The 15,135-nt window shown below is 43.2% G+C and overlaps 1 protein-coding gene across 2 annotated transcripts in view; it reads right to left on the bottom strand.

Annotated features, from left to right (window-relative positions):
- Positions 1 to 15,135, bottom strand: part of f5 (coagulation factor V) — a 106,362-nt gene that overhangs the window by 90,751 nt on the left and 476 nt on the right. For both annotated transcript variants that reach the window (XM_068040679.1, XM_068040677.1), the window contains exons 2-3: positions 14,858 to 14,952; positions 14,559 to 14,681 (exon numbers count right to left, since the gene is read on the bottom strand). In XM_068040679.1, the coding sequence (XP_067896780.1) occupies positions 14,559 to 14,681; positions 14,858 to 14,952 (218 nt within the window). The remainder of the gene's footprint in view (positions 1 to 14,558; positions 14,682 to 14,857; positions 14,953 to 15,135) is intronic.

Raw genomic sequence — 15,135 nt, 5'->3', positions numbered from 1 at the left:
AAGATAGTTGAGATTTTAAAAATGCAGTTGTAAGTGAATTAGGGGCTAGTTTTTTTCCAGGGGTGGATGCAGAAGGAGGTAGGTTTGGAACGTGGAAGGGGATGTGAGTGGAGAATGATAGAAGGGAGTAATCAGAGATGGCCATATCTGTGACTGATGCAATGGAACTAGCAAGACCACATGAGAGGGCAAGGCCAAGGGGGTGGCCATGAATATGTGAATACAGATTATATCTCTACTCACGAGTTCATGCACAGCTTTTGTAATGCAAAGTCTGAGTATTTGTGAATGTATTGTACACAGTCCTGGCTTATGTTGCACTGCAATTTAAAAACTGTGATTCAGTATCATCCCTAAACTTGACTGTCTAGATTTTCCACTTGGTTTCACTGGCAAATGATGTAAATTGGATGACACTGACTATAAATTAAGGTTATGGCAGCTATCTGCTCCTTTTGCATTGCATGTAATTTTCTGCTGGCATTTGGTTCTGGTGTCCATGGCAGTTACCAGTTGAACAGTTTCAATATGTAAATAGTTACAGTGCAGAAGGAGGCCATTCAGCCCATTCTGTCCACACTGGCTCTCTGAAAGAGCAATTCCCTCAGTTCCATCCCCCTGCCTTCTCCCCATAACCCTGCACATTCTTCCTTTCCATATAACTGTCCAATTCCCTTTTGAATGCTTCAATTGAACCTGCCTCCACCACATTCTTAGGCAGCGCATTCCAGACCTTAACCACTTGCTGTGTAAAAAAGTTTTTCCTCATGTCACTTTTGCTTCTCTTACTACTGTAAATCAGTGCCCTCTTGTTCTCAATCCTTTCACAAGTGAAAACAGTTTCTCTCCATCTACTCTGTCTAGACCGCTCACTGAAAACAGTCTTAACTTCATAACTGAAATCCCTCATTCCGGGAACTATTCTTGTGAATCTTTTCCGGACTCTCTGCAATGCCCTCACGTCTTTCCTAAAGTGCGGCACCCAGGAATGACGCAATACTATGGCTGATGCCGAACTAGTGTCTTATACAAGTTCAACATAACTTCCTTGCTCTTGTACTCAATGCCCCTATTAATAAAGCCCAGGATACTGTATGCTTTATGGACTGCTCTCTCAACCTGTCCTGCCACCTTCAATGACTTATGCACATATCCACCAAGGTTCCTCTGCTCCTGCACCCCCTTTAGAGTTGTACCCTTTATTCTATATTGTCTCTCCATGTTCTTCCTACCAAAATGAATCACTTCACATTTCTCTGCATTGAACTTCATCTCCCACTTCTCTGCCCATTGCACCAACTTGTCTCTGTTCTTTTGAAGTTCTACACTATCCGCCTCACAGTTCACAATGCTTCCAAGTTTCGGATCATCTGCAAACTTTAAAATTGTGCCCTGTACACCAAATGAGCTCTACATGACATATTCATTCAACTTGTCAGTGTTCCTGCTGGGTTATTGCTGTTTCAACTATCCAACTATGTATGTCCACGATTACTAGTGCCTCAGCTGTTGAGAGATATGCTTTTAAAGAGCTCTGCCTGAAAACTGAAAGGAGACTTCACACCTTTTTAAACTGTGTTTCTTGATCTTACTTAGCCATTAAGATAAATTTGCAGCAACTGTTGGGCCAGTGCTACTTTGCCCCAAGCATAGTCAAAGTAGCACCATGGGTTTTGCTGTGGGAACTTCCTTGCATTTGTGTTTGGAGGAAGAATTAACAGAAGGATACAAGGCAGACCAGACTGTGCATCATGTAGCAGCATCTGAGAGTGTGTCCTGCAACAGGTGAGCTCCCATTTACAGGTGCTCATCCGACACTGCTCAAATTTCATTTGAGCTTACACCTGCTTTGAAAATCTAGGCTGATATCTCATTCCTTTTTTAACTATAAGATGTACTGTTCTATTTATTAGAAGATTTTTTTAAATTCCATTCTTGAGCTGTGATCTTACTAATGGCTGACACAGTGTAAAGTCCATAATACAAGCTGTGTTCTTGCACCCACACTGTTTGGGATCTTCTTCTCCCTGCTGCTCTCACATGCGTTCAAGTCTTCAGAAGAAGGAATTTTCCTCCACACAAGATCAGATGGCAGGTTGTTCAACCTTGCCCGTCTAAGAGCAAAGACAAAAGTACGAAGGTCCTCATCAGGGAACTCCTCTTTGCTGACTATGCTGCAGTAACATCCCACACAGAACAGTGTCTGCAGAGATTCATGGACAGGATTGCGGCTGCCTGCAATGAATTTGGCCTAACCATCAGCCTCAAGAAAACGTACATCATGGGACAGGACGTCAGAAATGCTCCCTCCATCAATATCGGCGACCACGCTCTGGAAGTGGTTGAAGAGTTCACCTACCTAGGCTCAACTATCACCAGTAACCTGTCTCTCGATGCAGAAATCAACAAGCGCATGGGAAAGGCGTCCACTGCTATATACAGACTGGCCAAGAGAGTGTGGGAAAATGGCGCACTGACACAGAACACAAAAGTCCGAGTGTATCAAGCCTGTGTCCTCAGTACCTTGCTCTATGGCAGCGAGGCTTGGACAACGTATGTCAGCCAAGAGCGACGTCTCAATTCATTCCATCCTCGTTGCCTCCGGAGAATCCTTGGCATCAGGTGGCAGGACCGTATCTCCAACACAGAAGTCCTTGGGGCGGCCAATATCCCCAGCATATACACCCTACTGAGCCAGCGGTGCTTGAGATGGCTTGGCCATGTGAGCTGCGTGGAAGATGGCTGGATCCCCAAGGACGCGTTGTACAGCGAGCTCATCACTGGTATCAGACCCACCGGCTGTCCATGTTTCTGCTTTAAAGAAGTCTGCAAACGCGACATGAGGTCCTGTGACATTGATCACAAGTCGTGGGAGTCAGTTGCCAGTGATCGCCAGAGCTGGTGGACAGCCATAAAGGTGGGGCTGAAGAGTGGCGAATTAAAGAGACAACTGTTGGCAGGAAAAAAAGACAGAAGTGCAAGGGGAGAGCCAACTGTGTAACAGCCCCGACAAACAATTTTATCTGCAGCACCTGTGGAAGAGTCTGTCACTGTAGAATTGGCCTTTATAGCCACTCCAGGCGCCGCTCCAAAAACCACTGACCACCTCCAGGCGCTTACCCATTGTCTTTCGAGACAAGGAGGCCATAGAAGACGACAATATAGGGCACAGTTAGCTTATGAGCTCATCAATAAAGATACTAATAAGTGTCACAGAGACATACTGGCGCTGAAGGATGCCATTCAGCCCATCGGGTCTATGCCAGCTCACAGTAGGGTAATCCAGTCAGTTCCATTACCCCGCTCTATCCCCCTCGCCTTGCAAATTTATTTCCTTCAAGTGCCTATTCAATTTCCTTTTGAAATCATTGACTGTCTCCGCTTCCACCACCCTTGTAGGCAACGAGTTCCAAGTCATTACTATGTGCTATGTGAAAAAGTTCTTTCTCACATCGTCCTGAAGGTAAAGACTCTGTACTATGATATAGTACCACAACAACAGCTTGCATTTATAGAGTGCCTTTTAACATATTAAAATGTTCCAATGTACTTCACAGGAGCATCAAACAAAATTCAACATAAGCCACATAAGCAGATATTAGGAAATGTGACCAAAAGTTTGGTCAAAGAGGTAGACTTTAAGGAGTGTCTTGAAGGAGGAGAGAGAGGTAGAGAGGCAGAGAGGTTTAGGGAGGGAATTCCAGAGCTGAAGGCTTGGCTGCCAGTGGTAGGGAGGTGAAAATCAGGAATGCACAAGAGACCAGAATTAGAGCAGTGCCCTCCTATACCTCACCTATGTATCCAGACTGTATGTTTGTGCCTTGACAGTGGCTATCAGCAGACTTTTTAACCATCCAATATTGCTCTCACTCACCATTCATACACAAGTACTTCCAACAATCAGAACCCTGACTGACTTTTCTCTCCTTAACTCAAGTACACGGAGGTCAATTGGTCGACTGCTGCCTGGGCAAGATTAGCTAACTCAACACAAACCTAGGATTGATCTGGTTTGCACCAATCAAATCGGTCACTTACTGAAATCATTCACTATGTTATCAAGGGTGCTACCAGAAACAAATTATTTTCTTAGAAATAGTAATAGCTAGAAACAGCAAACTGAACATTTGACAAAAATTAGTTAAATTACTGCTGGTGGACGTATAACAAAAGACATCATGGTCTAGAAATTTGAACATGCCCAGTTTTGGGCCCATGGAGGGTGCGGGGATGGATCCTTGCACCTGAAGGGTGAGGATCAAAGCACATCTGATATTGGACCTTGGGATTCGTTTCCATTGAGACGGCGGCAGCTGTTCTGTAAAGCAGGATTCAAGAGCAGGCTGCTGTGATGCTAAACAAGCCGGGAGGTAGTGTGGCTTTTGGGAGTGGTGGTGTGGGGCAGCATCAGCGACTGTTCCTGCTCCTGCTCCTCCCAATTCCACATTCAAGCATGTACATTTTACATCTTACTTTGTTGGTTGTGACCCAAATTAGAACTGCTGAATACAGTACTTATGAAGTCTAATGAAAACTACACACTGTTAAATCAAACAGCAAAGTCAGAAACTGAGAGAGGATTAAGCATTTCAAATTAAAAACAGTTCACGGGAGAGCATTCCTCAACTATTCCAAAGGTTAGTTAGTTTGCAAACAAGTACCAAAGGAGGTATCATAATGGTCTGTAAAGTCAACAGCCTCTTGTTATTGGAAAAAGCAACTTTAAAATATTGTTAGAAAGGTTTTCAGATATTTATGGCAAGCATGTGGAAAAAATTGAACAACTGAATAAAATTAGAAATGAAGCAGGGTGCATAAGTTCTGAGGTCATATTACAGATGTACAGATGAGGGCAGCTCAGTTTATACAATTTGACAGTGCTCCCAGATAAATCAGCGAGGGTCCCATCAGATTCTCCAGAATAACCAGATTTCCCATGCTGCTCTAACGAACCAATTATTTGTACACAATGGGCTGAATTTTGTTGGCGCAGTGGGGGTCCCAACACTGGGCCAGAAAGCCAGGGGTAACTCTGCCTTGAAGGGTCACTGACCCGAAACGTAACTCTGCTTCTCTTTCCACAGATGCTGCCAGACCTGCTGAGTGAATCCAGCATTTCTTGTTTTTGTAACTCTGCCTTGCCAGCATTCGCCAGAGCTGGCGGGCAGCCATAAAGACAGGGCTAAATTGTGGCGAGTCGAAGAGACTTAGTAGTTGGCAGGAAAAAAGACAGAGGCGCAAGGGGAGAGCCAACTGTGCAACAGCCCCAACAAACAAATTTCTCTGCAGCACCTGTGGAAGAGCCTGTCACTCCAGAATTGGCCTTTATAGCCACTCCAGGCGCTGCTTCACAAACCACTGACCACCTCCAGGCGCGTATCCATTGTCTCTCGAGATAAGGAGGCCCAAAAGAAAAGAAAGAACTCTGCCTTGGCTGTTTGGGGGACTCCCCTCCTCATTTTTCATTTGGGGGACTCTGATCCACATTTCTCGGCATTCAGGCAATTAACTGCCCGGCACCAGGGCTCCTGTCCCTTTAAAAGATGGGAGCCCGACTGCAAGAGGAGGGCTGGCAGCTCTGCAGCGCCACTGGAAATGGTGGCCACTGCATGTACTGCAACTGTCAAAAATGGCTACCACCCTCCCTACAAGGTAGGTGGGGTCAGGGAGCACCGGGGGCAATCAGGCAGGCCCTGGCGCAGGGTCAGGGTGCTTCTTCGGGAGCAATTATTCTGGTTTCGATGAAACCCAACCAACAGCAGAATCTGATGGGAAGGCCAGATCATAAGTCTCTAAAAGAGGCTTTAAGAAGGTTGTTTTGATTTCCCGATCAGGAGGACTCCCCCACCGCACCCCCATTCCCCCACCCAGCCCACGGGAAGCTGCCAGGTTTTACTGGTCAGTCTCGCCACGTGGTGGGGGGGTGGGGCACCAGCCACTGGTAAAATGGCAGCAGCGGTGGGAAAAAGCCCTTAAGTGGCCCTTAATTGCATCACATGCCAAAGAAATAAAAAAATCTTGCCGTCATTAATAATTAACAGTTTGGTAAATGTATTGACTGTTCCTGACATGTCCCGATTCTAATACACACAGTTGTGTTAAACATTAAGCAGGCTATCAATATATAAGTGGTTTACCCAACCAGGTTGTTTACACAGGGCATCTGCAAACACGGTGCTACGAACAGATTAATTAATTATTGTAATGTACGGAGTCAACATCTGCACTGAAAATCTGTACTTTTACCAGGCAGCTACATGATAATTTCAAATACTGGTGGGTTTGTTTAGCATGAATATACTATTAGAAAATTAACAAACTATCACAGTAAATAAGCAAGTTATTCCATATTTTTGTGTCTCTGCACAGTTTTCAACATTGTAATTTGATGTGTCAAATCGTGTCGAGCTCTGCAATTTGAATTTAGACCGGAAGTGCAAGACCAGCTGAAACAGGTAGCCTGACACATTTCAGCTTCACAGTATAATGGTAACTGTTGCAATTGAAGTTTGAAAAGTTCCCAATAGATTTACTGGTTGTTTTTATTTATTTATTTCGAGATACAGCACTGAAACAGGCCTTTCGGCCCACCGAGTCTGTACCGACTATCAACCACCCATTTATACTAATCCTACATTAATCCCATATTCCTACCACATCCCCTCAATTTCCCTACCACCTACCTACACTAGGGACAATTTACAATGGCCAATTTACCTATCAACCTGCAAGTCTTTGGCTGTGGGAGGAAACCAGAGCACTCGGCAGAAACCCACACGGTCACAGGGAGAACTTGCAAACTCTGCACAGGCAGTACCCCAGAATCGAACCCGGGTCGCTGGAGTTGTGAGGCTGTGGTGCTAACCACTGCACCACTGTGCCACCACTGTTAGCAGAGTCAATATTAAAGGCAATGTTTGGAGAAAACAAGCCGTGGCACTAGTGTTAAACATCTTGACAACATTAAAAGGTAATCTGCTTCAGATAAAAAAAGAAAGACTTGCATTTATATAGTGCTTTTCATGACCACCAGATGTCTCAAAAACACTTTACAGCCAATGATGTACTTTTGAAGTGTAGTCACTGCTGTAATGTAGGAAATGTGGCAGCCAATTTGCACACAGCAAACCCCCACAAACAGTAATGTGATAATGACCAGATAATCTGATTTGCGATGTTGACTGAGGGATAAATATTGGCCAGGACACCATGGAGAACTCCATTGCCCTTCTTTGAAATAGTGTCATGGGATCTTTTACGTCCACCTGAGGGGGCAGACAGGGCCTCAGTTTTAATGTCTCATCCGAAAGAAATGAATTAATGGTGCCCTGAAGGTACATGCAAGACAAATGCTCCATTTTCCCTGACTACTCCATTGCCCTTCTTTGAAATAGTGTCATGGGATCTTTTACGTCCACCTGAGGGGGCAGACAGGGCCTCAGTTTAATGTCTCATCCGAAAGAAATGAATTAATGGTGCCCTGAAGGTACATGCAAGACAAATGCTCCATTTTCCCTGACTAGAGGGTGATGTGGAGCAGGCAATTGGCCAACTCTAAATTCCTTAAAGCACATATGGGTCTTAAAATACCTGATGGATAACATGAACAGGGAGAATAATTGAAGAGTGTTTTTTTATTTGTTCATTAGACATGGGCATCATTGGCAAAGCCACCATTTATTGCCCATACCTAATTGCCCTCTAGAAGGAGGTGGTGAACTGCCATCTTGAACCACTGCAGCCTATGTGGTGTAGCTATGCCCACAGAGCTATTGGGTAAGGAGTTCCAGGATTTTGACTCAGTGACAATGAAGTAACGGTTATATATGTCTTAGTCAGGATGGTGTGTGAATTGGAGAGTAACTTGCAAGTGGTGGTGTTCCCCCGTGCCTGTTGCCCTTCTCCTTCTAGATGGTACAGACTGTGGGTCCGGGAGATGCTGTTGTAGAAACCTTAACAAACTGCTGCAGTGCATCTTGTATATGGCACACACTGTGGCCACAGTGTGCCGATGGTGGAGGGAGTGAATATTTAAAGTGGTTGTGGGGTGCCAATCATGAGGGCTGTTTTGTCCTGGATGGTTTCGAGCTTCTTGAATGTTGTTGGAGCTGCATTCATCCAGGCAAGTGGACAAGTCTTCCATCACACTCCTGATTTGTGCTTTGTAGATGGTGGAAAAGCTCTGGGGAGTCAGGAAGTGAGCTATTTGCTGCAGAATTCCCAACCTCTGACCTGCTCTTGCAGCCACAGTATTTATGTGGCTGGTCTACTTCAGCTTCTGGTCAATGGTGACCCCTAGAATGCTGATGGTGGGGAATTTAGTGATGGCAATGCTGTTGAATGTCAATGGGAGATGGTTAGATTCTCTGTTGTTGGAGAGGGTCATTGCTGGAATTTGTGTGGTAATATTACTTGCCACTTATCAGCCCAGGTCTTTCTGCATTCGGGCACGGACTACTTCAATATGAGGAGTTCCGAATGGCACTGAACACTGTAGAATCATCAGCGAACATCCCCACTTCTGACCTTATGATGGAGGGAAGGTAATTGATGAAGCAGCTGCCGATGATTGGGATGATGGTATGATGAATCTACAGTAATTTTAGCATTGGGCAGGCTACTACAATTTATGATGTGTTGCGCACATGGAGATATTCAATAGATTTTATGATTGTTATTAATTTATTCAAACATAAACATTCATACAATATTAAATCAGTCAGTACTGTGTATTGGATTCAAACCCATGCTTAAAAGCACCAGTTAAGATCACAGTGGGGGAGGGAGGAAGGGTAGTGTGACCTTATGTACTTGGAATGTAATTTGTTTGTTCACCCCTTTCCCATAAATAATCTTTACAAGTCAGCAATACTGAAACTTAGACTTTATCCTTAACCAATTTGCTTCTAAACTTGGATTAACACAATCAGATTAACTAACTTGATCAGACATGACTGGACCAAATTTCTAAATCTGGTATTAATTCATGACTGCATTTAAGTGCAGGGTTGCAATCTCATTGGTGCAACAGGCATGAAAATTTCATCAGTCAAAACACATAACACTTATATGAATTAATGTTGCTGAAATTATAGAGATATTAAGAAATTGTTGTGCTCCGAATGAAAATATAATACATGACTTGGAAACCACAGCAAACTCTGCACAACTGGTGCCTTGTGATTGATCTGAACACTGACTAAAGCGTAACAGGGTAGAATTTCCACAGGAGTTTCTGGATCATCTGCTGTAAACTCAGTGGAAGGTCAGTGGAATCCAGGGGGAACATCCAGTTATACTGTTTCTCATGGATTTGCACCAAAAATTATGGTGGGACCTCAGGAGAACACCAAATGAAATTACTGGTGTAGCTTTGTACTAAGTGCCTATGGCCAGCTGTATCTGAATCATTTTGTTTCTCAAAAGAAACACATAGGCGGTCCATCAAAAAGTTGATACCACTGATAATGGGAAAGATTGGAAGGAGAAGGTTACATGGGTCATTTGTGAGGCTTCCTGGGCTAAAATTCCTGATAGTAACACAATGAAATATCCTGCTGGCATTTTTACCCAATCGTGCTAACTTTACGTTGCCACGGACTACTGACCAAAATGTTAAAAGGTGTGCTGACACACCTATCAAAGCCACCAACCAAAACCATCAAAGCACAGAGACCCAAACAAAGTGCTGAATTTTGCTGATGCTCGCCTCATCAATGATGGCCTAGATTTTCCAAAAGAAAAGGAAAAATTGTACACTTTTGTTGTTATTTATGAAACTCAATAAAGTTTAAACTAAAATAAATCAAATATTGTAGAAAGGTGATTAGTACATTTGAAAATTATTCTGCCCAACAAGGTGTTCTCTGCTATCTTTGTATATAGAGTCATAGAGTTTTATAACACAGAAATAGGCCCTTCGGCCCAACGCATCTGCGCCAACCATCAAGTACCCGTCCTAACTAAACCCATTTCTCCGCACTTGGCCCGTAGCCTTGTATGTTATGGCGTTTCAAGTGCTCATCTAAATACTTCTTGAATGTCGTGAGTGTTCCTGCCTCTACCACCTCTTCAGGCAGTGTGTTCCAGATTCCAACTACCCTCTGGGTGAAAAAATTCTTCTCAACTCCCCTCTAAACCTCCTGCCCATTACCTTAAATCTATGCTCCCTAGTTATTGACACCTCCGCTAAGGGAAAAAGTTTCTTCCTATCTATCCTAACAATGCCCCTCATAATTCTGTATACCTCAATCAGGTCCCCCTCAACCTTCTCTGCTCTAAGGAAAACAACCCCAGCTTGTCCAGTCTGTCTTCATAACTGAAATGCTCCAGCCCAGGCAACATCCTGGTGAATCTCCTCTGCACCCTCTCCACTGCAATCACATCCTTCCTATAGTGTGGCGACCAGAACTGTATCAGTACTCCAGATGTGGCCTAACTAGCATCTTATACAGCTCCATCGTAACTTCCCGGCTCTAATACTCTATGCCTTGGTCAATAAAGGCAAGTATCCCGTATGCCTTCCTAACCACCTTATCTACCTGTGCTGCTGCCTTCAGTGATCGATGGAAAAGCACCCCAAGGTCCCTCTGACCCTCTGAACTCCCTAGGGTCCTACCATATTCCCTTGCCTTGTTAGACCTCCCAAAGCGCATCACCTCATACTTCTCAGGTTTAAACCCCATTTGCCACTGCTCTGCCCATCTTACCAGCCCATCTATATCATCCTGTAGTCTAAGGATTTCCTCCTCACTATTTACAACACCACCAATTTTTATGTCATCTGCGAACTTACTTATCATACCTCCTATATTCACGTCTAAATCATTAATGTACACTACAAACAGTAAGGGTCCCAGCACTGATCCCTGCGGTACACCACTGGTCACAGGCTTCCAATCACAAAAACAACCCTCTACCATCACCCTCTGCCTCCTTCCACCAAGCGAATTTTGAATCCAATTTGCCAAATTGACCTGGATCCCGTGGGCTTTTACTTTCTTAACCAATCTCCCATGCGGGACCTAATCAAAAGCCTTACTGAAGTCCATATAGACTACATCAACTGCTTTACCCTCATCTACACCTCTAGTCACCTCCTCAAAAAATTCAATCAAATTTGTTAGACACAATCTTCCCATGACAAAGCCATGCTGACTATCCCTGATTAATCCCCGCCTCTCCAGGTGGAGATTAATCCTGTCTTTCAGAATTTTTTCCAATAATTTCCCTACCACTGATGTTAGACTCACCGGCCTGTAATTACCTGGTTTGTCCCTGCTACCCTTCTTGAATAATGGTACCACATTCGCTGTCCTCCAATCCTCTAGTATCTCTCCTATGGCCAGAGAGGATCTGAAAACTTTTGTCAGAGCCCCTGCTATCTCCTCCCTTGCCTCACATAGCAGCCTGGGATACATCTCATCTGGGCCTGGGATTTATTCATCTTTAAGCCCGCTAATACAGCTAATACTTCCTCCTTTACAATGCTAATTTGATCAAGTATATCACAATCCCCCTCCCTGATCCCTACACCTACACTATCCCTCTCCATAGTGAACACAGATGAAAAGTAATCGTTCAAAACCTCACCTATGTCCTCCGGCTCCACATACAGATTGCCGCTTTGATCCCTAATGGGCCCCACTTTTTCCCTGGTTATCCTCTTGCCCCTAACATACTTATAAAATGCCTTGGGATTTTCCTTTATCTTGTCTGCCAGTGATTTTTCATGCCCCCTCTTCGCTCTCCTAATTACTTTTTTTTTTTAAGTACTCCCCTACACTTTCTATACTCCTCTCGGGCCTCCGTTGTTTTCAGCACTCTGAATCTGCCATACACCTCCTTTTTTTCCCCCTTATCCAATCCTCTATATCCCTTGACCTGTTGGTCCTACCCTTCACATTTACGGGAACATGTCGCACCTGACCCCTCACATTTCCCTTCTAAATGACTCCCACTGGTCTGATGTAGACTTTCCTATAAGAAGCTGCTCCCAGTTCACTTTGGCCAGATCCTGTTTTATCATATTGAAATCTGCCTTCCCCCAATTCAGTACTTTTATTTCTGGTCCCTCTTTGTCCTTTTCCATAACAATTTTAAATCTTAGAGTTATGGTCACTATCCCTGAAATGCTCTCCCACTGCCACTTCTACCACTTGTCCAGCTTCATTCCCTAAGATTAAGTCTAGTACCGCTCCTCCTCTTGTAGGACTCTCTACGTGCTGCCTCAAAAAGCTCTCCTGAATGCACTTGAAAAATTCCACCCCCTTTAAGCTTTTTGCACTAATACTCTCCCCTCTCATATAGGGGAAGTTGAAATCCCCTATTATTACCCTATTATTATTGCACATCCCTGGAGATTTGCCTACATATCTGCTCCTCTACCACTGCCTGACTGTTTGGAGACCTGTAGTACACTCCCAGCCAAGTAATAGTCCCCTTTTTGTTTTTAAGTTCTACCCATATGGCCTCATTAAAGGAACCTTCTAATATATCATCCCTCCTTACTGCAGTAATTGACTCCTTAGTCAATAGTGCTATGCAACCTCCTCTTTTACCCTCTCCCCTATAACGTCTGAAGATTCTATACCCTGGGATATTAAGCTGCCAGTCCTGCCCTCCCCTCAACCATGTCTCAGTAATAGCAATAATATCATATTCCCATGTGTTAGTCAACGCTCTCATAAATGAGTTCTATTCAAATAGTTAAGCTGTATTGGGAATCAGGATGTTTTAATTGCATTTAAAATGTGTATTTACATATAATAAAGGTAGTTATACACAAATTGTACAATTCTGCTGGCAGTGTTTACTGGTTCATGGTTCAACAAGGTTGGTTACCCCATGCATGGACTTCTGTGTTCTAAACTTTATAAATTAATTACTAATACATATACATAATGCTGAAGTGAAATGTCCAATTGTGTTGATGTTTTAGCTGAGTATTGCACTACCCAAGGTGAAAGTCAAACAGAAAAGGGAATGAATTTATCTGTGAACAAGCCCAGGTAATTTTAAAATCTTATTATTTTTATCTTTTCCACTCTTGTCTTTCTTTTTTGAAGGTATTGATTCTTAAAAACTGTCACAAGACCTTTGATTCCTCACCTAAGAAGCCATTTTTCATGCAAGATCCCAACCAGTTAGTGTTAATAGTTAGTGTCAACCATGGATGTATGAAAGCCGAACCCGATCTTGTCCCTAGTCTGATGTCTAGACAGACTTTCCAGTACTGGATTGCAATAAGGAGCAGGAACCTCGAATGATTTTTTCCCCCCTATCCCAGGGGCATGAAGCCCAATTGTAGGGACCCTATTGCTGACCCAGCTGAGATCAGAAACCTCTGTTCTCTAAAAACATAACTATGAACAACATTAATTAGTAAAAAAAAAATCAAGAAGTTACATTCACACAGCCTCAGAATATCTATTCCTGATGAGGTAAAAATCAGGTATAGTGCCAATGGAGGATTTGCTGGGTTGAGTTTGCACATAATGAGAATAAATTCCCTCAAGGATTGAGACCATTTTGTTATGGTTATTGGGCTTTATTGGGGCCTAAAGGCACGATCAGTCACCCTGGCTACATGGGCAGGCAGTTGTATATAGAGTTGGGCTATTGTCTGTAATCAGGTTTCAGGAGGAATTAATTCCCTTATCTTGGTCTGTTTTCTGTTCCTAGTTGTTTATGAAGTGGGGAGGGGGTTGTAATGACGTATCATTTAGATCACCAAAAGGGAGCCTTTGATTGCTACGTCCTTCCAGGCAAAGGATAACAGATATCATTCGTGCATATATGTATCTCACTAAAATTGGTGTTACATTTGGCTGTGTGCTATAGGTGTGGAAGCACAGGTGCCTTCCAGTAAGTATATCCAGTATAAAACAGACCAAATATAAAGGCATTGTGAGGTATGTGACGGTCTTTGTAATCTCCTGGACAGAATAGAGCAAGAACAGGAACTTGACTATAATATGCCATTCTAGTGCAGCCCCTCCAGCAGTTTTCCCTGAAGGACAGATAAAATTTGTATGGAGTGTGATATGTCCAGTGACCTTTGGATTATGTTCACACATTTTTATTTCCAAAAGTGAAGCTGGTAAGTAATATAAGATGGGTTAAGTGACTATTGTGTAATTATCTCTGTCTGAAAGCCTGGTCTCCATTCAGTATCTCCAGTTAATACCACATAAAAGATCTGGAACTCTCGAGGGGGCGGGGGTGGAGCTTTGATAGGGAGGAAGGGAAGAAATCAAGGGCAATAAACACTTGAGGGATGATTGTACCACTTCACCAACCTACACTATGCTTCAAGAGAGTTAGATGCACGCAATATTCACTCTCAAATTCCGGCTTTTGTATCAATGATCCGTAACTCATCGTTTCAGTGGTTTCAAAAGGTGGGAGAATCTGGCACTACCACGGAACAATACACATTCGCTCCATTAAATTCAACTGTTGAACAATAAATCAGTGCTTTGTACTTAGTAATAAACTCCGAGAGAGATCTGATAGTACACCTCGACTTATTGCACAAGAGTTAAATCCAATCTTACCGTCAGCTGATTTCCCGCTCATGATTCCCTGTGGGCGAATGTTGAAAGGATAAGCAGCCTTATTCTTGAAATGGATTTTTAAAGTGTCTCCTACTTCTGCTCGCAGAGTGGGACCCAGTAGACCTGTAACAATTCGCCACCAAGTCAAATGAAAGATTGGAAAAGCAAATCTAAACGAAAACATCAATGTCTTTTCATCTCTATTTCAACCATAGGAAATATTAACAATACAGATGGTTTAACTCGAGCACCGCTTGATTGTCCCGTGGTATATTTAATTTTATATTAAAATAAATTACCTCTCCAGTCTGGGCCAGCCTTTTCTCTGGTAAAATCAGAGTCATGGTACTCCTTGTAAACGACCTTCCGATAGGTCTCCGTTGTCGAAGATGAACTGAAAATACACCATTTCAGAAATAATAGTTTAGCCTTAAAAGGGTCAAAGAATTAATTAACACAATTTAACACTTTGTGGGGGGAAATCCAAGCACTAGTTGGTGTGTTTCGACAGGTTTAGAAAAATCATGAACATTTCAGTAGAGACTTACAAGAAACTGATTGCAAATAAAAAGTCAGT

The sequence above is a fragment of the Heterodontus francisci genome, chromosome 10 (assembly GCF_036365525.1).
Source record: "Heterodontus francisci isolate sHetFra1 chromosome 10, sHetFra1.hap1, whole genome shotgun sequence".
Classification (NCBI taxonomy): domain Eukaryota; kingdom Metazoa; phylum Chordata; class Chondrichthyes; order Heterodontiformes; family Heterodontidae; genus Heterodontus; species Heterodontus francisci.
This window is presented reverse-complemented; position numbering and strand designations above follow the sequence as displayed.